This window comes from Priapulus caudatus, unplaced genomic scaffold (genome assembly GCF_000485595.1).
Source record: "Priapulus caudatus unplaced genomic scaffold, Priapulus_caudatus-5.0.1 Scaffold946, whole genome shotgun sequence".
Lineage (NCBI taxonomy): Eukaryota > Metazoa > Priapulida > Priapulimorpha > Priapulimorphida > Priapulidae > Priapulus > Priapulus caudatus.
Genome location: NW_014578007.1, coordinates 37,319 through 43,349, shown reverse-complemented (window position 1 = coordinate 43,349; position 6,031 = coordinate 37,319). Strand labels below are relative to the sequence as shown.

General features: G+C 47.2%; 2 protein-coding genes across 3 annotated transcripts in view; one reads left to right on the top strand and one right to left on the bottom strand.

The window, feature by feature from the left end:
- The window catches only part of LOC106814566 (small VCP/p97-interacting protein-like), an 8,931-nt gene extending 4,257 nt beyond the window's left edge, over positions 1-4,674 (bottom strand). Inside the window, exons 1-2 of the mRNA XM_014818897.1 lie at positions 4,566-4,674; positions 4,469-4,535 (exon numbers count right to left, since the gene is read on the bottom strand). Coding sequence (XP_014674383.1) covers positions 4,469-4,528 — 60 coding nt within the window. The 5' untranslated portion in view covers positions 4,529-4,535; positions 4,566-4,674. The remainder of the gene's footprint in view (positions 1-4,468; positions 4,536-4,565) is intronic.
- A 57-nt stretch (positions 4,675-4,731) lies between these two features.
- The window catches only part of LOC106814571 (solute carrier family 25 member 45-like), an 18,675-nt gene continuing 17,375 nt past the window's right edge, over positions 4,732-6,031 (top strand). For both annotated transcript variants that reach the window (XM_014818907.1, XM_014818906.1), the window contains exon 1: positions 4,732-4,892. The gene's annotated coding sequence lies outside the window, so the exon portion shown is untranslated. The remainder of the gene's footprint in view (positions 4,893-6,031) is intronic.

Below are 6,031 nucleotides of genomic sequence, written 5' to 3'. Positions count from 1 at the left end.
GAGATCACTTCGCGCCGTGGTGGAAACTCTTAATAGCCAATTCTCATTGACCATTCACACATCATATTTAGTTTTATGTCCTGCGGTAGCATGCAGTGTCCGTGTTGTCGGATATAGATTTCCAAAATTTTGCTATCATCCGCAAACATTTTTCATTATCAGCAAATGCTATGATCCGGGCATATCGTTTACTATACCGCAGAACAGTAGTGGTCCTAGGATCGACCAATCCTTGCGGACCCCCGCTTATCTACTGAGCACCAATTTTGTAGATACCGGGTACAGTCTGCCGAGACGGCTCACTCTATCTGGCTGCCCACTAGAGCTTTCAAACGCGCAGTTTATGGAGTGTTCTCGTTATTCATGACGCTTTCAAATTTCTTCAGCCCTCAGTGTGCAGAACCGTGTCAAATGCTTTTTTATAGTCTAAAACAGAATGTGTGATGCAATTACCATTGTCAATGCCTTACTCCAAGCCTCAAACGTCTGCTAGGAGATTAAGTCAAGACAGCTCCTCCTTCGACGATCTGCAGCCCGGATTCGCGCGAAGCGCGCGTTAGCAGCCTGGAGACGCCGGCCCTCGCGGCGACAACAATGACTTCGCATGCGTCTATATTGAGAACAATTTCCCACGGTTGCGTTGTGAATAACGGTATATAATCGCTAATTGAGAGTTGTCGCTTGCAGAAGCCTTTCGAACTATGACGTAGGCGAGAATAAATGCCAAATGGCTCGGTAATTGCTACCTCTGCTGGTTGAGCCGCTTTACGGTTTCGCTCTTAGAAAAGCGATTTTTCAATTTATTGAATTTTCAACGCGCATGAACTTATTCTCGTACATATGCGGTCCCATAGATGGGGCGGCGTACGAGGCTTCTCTTCGCAAGGATTTTCCAGAGAATTTTCCACACAGGAACGGCGATTCGGCTTATCGACTGCTCGCCGGCGTGGAGATTCCACACGGCTGCACTAACGAGAACTTTAGTGTAGCGAAAGATACTTGGCCGGTTCACCGCGTCACCAGTGCTAGCTGGAATCGTGAGCGTGGGATGTAATTATCGTAGCCATCTTGGTTTTCCCTCACGTGTTGATATGCCTAAGGCCCGATTGATGATGTTTGTTTAGACTGAGATTCCCACGAGACGTCTCTGGCCAAAAAAAAACCGCCGCCGTGGGCAGCAGCAGCAGCCGTAGTGTGCTGCCACAGCAGCATCAGTGCAGGCGTCGAAGTCTACGAATCGTTACGAGAATTAACCGGCGCAAAACCTTTCTGGCATTTAACGTGGTGCGCGCAAACTTTTTCAATATCGTAGGGTGAAACTAGAGTAGGCCTAGCATCGGCTATAGTTATAGAAACATTAAGAATTTGTGACTAAGTAATACCATTTCGGACTGTTGGATAGAGTATTTCTTATTGAAATGCGTATGAAATACAGCGACGTTGGTATTTATTAGCATTATCATTCTATTGAAACGCTTCAGAGTGCCTGCTGCTTCAGTCTATGGAAAACTACGCAAGCTCGGAGAGTTGCGCGCCTTCACGTACACGCGCCGGCGAGAGAGCCAGCTTCGCGCGAGCCGAAGACGTCTTGCCTGCCTTTTGCGTTATCACGCGGGAGCAAGCTGAGCCCGAGCGAGCGGCGACGAAGTCCATTGTGCACGAGGGGGGAGCGCTGCATCTACACTACGTACGCAACAGGGTGGAGAAAGCACTAGACGCTACGCGGACAGTACCAGGACGGCCCGTTAGAAAACGGGAAGCAGCTCAACACAACCCGCATCATTGGCAGGAGGGTCGTAGGGAGAAGACCTCGAAGTAAACTTGGGTAGCCAGTCAATCAACGAAGGCAGCGCACTGCTGCGAACTTCACTGCGAACATTTCTTGTACAGGGCTCCAACGATGACACGATGAAACTCCGCCATGTACCGGACAACGCAATGGCCTGCTTCCACGCGACATGTCACGCAAGACGAAAAAAGAAGAGTCGGATACAATTCTTCGGATTCCGATTCGGATTGGAATTTCGGTATTCGAAGGAAAGAAGAGAAGCGGGCAGTAAGAAGATAGCGCAAGTAACGCGGGCTATAGTACACAGCTAGTCTCTATATCGATACTCTAGGCCCGGGATATTGGCAGCGTAACCATGTGCTCCCACAGGCGCTCAGTAAGAATTAATATATATTGCCGTGAAATTGACCCTATTTCCCCCTTTTTGCCGTTGGGTGTGTTATTTAGCTCTTCATACATATACATATATATACATCAATACATGTTATAGAGCAGAATACTTCTTATAGTAACGTTTACAAACGTATGTAGTGAGTCTACGTAAATATAACTTCATGTTGAATTTGAACCGTTTGTTTATCTCTACTACTCTACTAATTCTGCTACGACAAGTAGCTAGGCGGGCCTTACAGCAGTTTGTTAGTATTTAGTACACAGTTACAGTTAGACAGTTATAAGTTTGAGTTCTCCTTGTTGTGTGTGTTTGAGATTTGTAGAATTCTATTGCTTAGTTCGGACTCAATATAAGCCACATACAAGCGTGTTATGCTAGCTGTTACGATGAAGCATCGTATGATATTTATTATCATTATATTATTCTTGTTTGGACTACAATTATTTGTCATTATTTCTCTCATCACATGATTATTTCATGCACTGTTATTTATTTGCTATTATTCCTTATTATTTTATGTTTTGCATTGCTTGTCGTTGGGACATAGCAGCGTAATTAGCGTGACTTCCTTTGCTGTCCTTTCACTGTTAGATGCACCTGCTGAGCATGCTAACTTGCTTGTCACAAGTTATGCCATTGTACGTCGACGGCTTCTGGTGCAATTGCCGTAATCCAGTAATTAACAGGCACAACCTATAGCACAAAGCCCTGGTGGCGTTCAAGTGAGATACGACTGGCATACCTGTACATTGCAACACAGCAGCGGATCAGTTGTGCAACATAGACGCGGCGACACAGAGACAGTTTCTCAGAATATTTGCAATGAAGATTACAAATCTAATTAGGCTGCCAAGAACACCTCCCAATGCACCTGAGCGGCTTCATTCTATTGGCCTAACTTGTCGATCCTTCGCTGGCCAGCTAGGTGGAATCCGTGCCCGCTTGAGTTCGGGCACTGGATCGCACTAGCTGGCAAGCATGCATAGTCGTGCACGACGTTCCCGAGCGTCGCGTGCCGCCTTGCCGGGAACTGCGCGGCAACATCTGCGCTTATAGCGCTTGTGGATTAAAACAACACCTCCTTCGCAACGCTTCTCTAGTATCCCGTCTCATCTGGACGTAAATCAAGGTTGGTGTTCTGTAAACAATTTGTTCTCATCTATGAATTTTACTACTTCATCATGCAATAGCGATTCCATGACCTTACAACACACACATGTTAGTGAAACTGGTCTGTATAGTTCTCAGCAGCCGACCTACTCCCTTTTTTGAAGATGGGTGAAACCTGCGCTTTTTTCCACTTTGTTGGTAGGGTCCCTTCCTGTATAGCTAGGATTTTTGGAATATTAATGTGAGTGGCAATGCAATTAGGTCCCGGCATCAGCACATTCTTTTAGCAGTTTCGGGTGTATTCCATCAGGTCCTGGTGACGTGCCTGGCTTCAGTTCTCTCAGCTTCTTTTCCACTTGTGCACTGCAATTTCAATACTGTCCTAGCCCGACCAGGCCGGCTGTGCGACGGATTGTCTATACGGTATTGTAACCCTAGCAATACCGTTTCTTGGGGAAAAGACTAATCCCCGGCCACTCTGGCAGGGCGAGCCCACAATGTAGGGGTGGTCGGGTAGGGTATGGTTAGGGTTAGGGTTTAAGTTAGGTTTAGGGTTAGGGATAGGGATAGGGATAAGGTTAGGGTTAGGGTCAGGGTTCAACTTAGGCCTACCTTACCCGACCCTACCCTACCCGACCACCCCTACACTGTGGGCTCGGCCTGCCAGAGTGCCCGGGGATTAGTCTTACCCGTTTCTTGGAGCTAATACTGTCTAAGCTTGTAAACTTGTAGCTCTAGTACTATAGCCGCTTACAATAACTGCCGCTTACAATAATAGCCCGCTGCCAGCGGCAGTTAATGTAAGCTAGATACAATAATGTAACCCAAACCCAAGAGGATAGGGCCTATCCTCTTGGGTTTGGGTTACATTATTGTATCTAATGTAAGCGGGCTATATATAGTACTACTACTAGAGCTAGTAAACTTGTACCAGGTTGCACTCTATCTACAAAATTCGGGATGTTACCCACTGGCTCCGTTACAAACACCGACTTGAAATAGTTGTTCAGTAATGATGCTGCTTATTGGTCGTTGTGTGGTCGTTGTATTTCTTGGTTCTGATATTATTGGTTCTGATTAGTTCTGGTTTTGATTTCTTGGTTCTGCGTTATCCGTTTATAACTAAACTAGGTTGAACATTTATCGTTAATACTAATACTAATACTAGTTAATACCTCATCTGGCTGCCCGATATCTTCAGACTGTCCTTCGAGACACGGTAAGCAGCAGCCCATTATTACTCACAAACGAATAACAACAACAATTATTACTATTACTACTAGTCTAGTATTAACACCCGTATTAACATAACATGGGTAAAGTTATCATGTTATGCAAAGCAAACGAAAATTATACATTTCCCTCTCTGCCTCTATCAAATAACTTATCGGCAGTTATCGCTAGGTAGCGCTACAATCAACAACAACACCGAAGCAGAACCATGATGATCTTGTGGAGCAGCTGAGCTGGACCTTTTGCCAGAGTTTGCGAGTTGTTCGGAAGATTGTGTACAGTTTTATATAATTTTCTTTGGGCTTTGGGATTGTCATTGCTCTTGCAGAACTTGCAACTTGCAGAAGCACAGTGGTCTACGTACAGGTTAATTCTTACTTGATTTTTATTAGCTAATCTGACATGGAAAAGACTAATCCCCGGGCACTCTGGCAGGGCGAGCCCACAATGTAGGGGTGGTCGGGTAGGGTATGGTTAGGGTTTAGGTTAGGTTTAGGGTTAGGGATAGGGTTAGGGTCAGGGTTCAACTTAGGCCTACCTTACCCGACCCTACCCTACCCGACCACCCCTACACTGTGGGCTCGCCCTGCCAGAGTGCCCGGGATTAGTCTTACCCATCTGTTATTATTTATATTATTTTATAATATAGCTATCTGATTGGCTGCTAATCTTCGATATAGAAGCGGTAGCTCGATTGGCCAGCGCTCACACACCCACTTTCTTCACGCGAGGTGTACTCGTTTGACATGCGCGGTCAACTCGGTATGAGGTACGGACCTCCAAATGACATATGGGCCAATCAGATTCAAGCAAAATGCGCTACCATTATAATAATATATAGTGTAGCTGTATGCATGCATCAACAATAGGAGTGTTTCATGTGACGTCATAGATCAGGTCACGTGTATTTGTTATGTGTCATGGTTGGCAGAAGCGAAGCGTGCTGCTTGACATTTACAGATGATTGACCACATGTTCTGATGGAAAGCGCTGTTTATGTAGTGCACGTACACGTGCGTACTGCGTGCGTGCGTGCGTGCGTACTGCGTGCGTGCGTGCGTGCGTGCATGCGTGCGTGTGTGCGTGCGTGCGTGCGTGGGCACGTACACGTACGTGCGTGTGCACGTACACGTGCGTGCGTGCGTGCGTGTTTGCGTTTGTGTGCACGTACACGTGCGGGCGTGCGTGCGTGTGCACGTACACGTGCGTGCGTGCGCGCGTGACACGTACAAGTACCTGTGCACGTACACGTGTGCGCACGTAAACGTGCGTGCGTGCGTGCGTGTGTGCGTTTGTGTGCACGTACACGTGCGGGCGTGCGTGCGTGTGCACGTACACGTGCGTGCGTGCGCGCGTGACACGTACAAGTACCTGTGCACGTACACGTGTGCGCACGTAAACGTGCGTGCGTGCGTGCGTGCATGCGTGCGTGTGTGCGTGCGTGCGTGCGTGGGCACGTACACGTGCGTGCGTGTGCACGTAAACGTGCGTGCGTGCATGAGTGT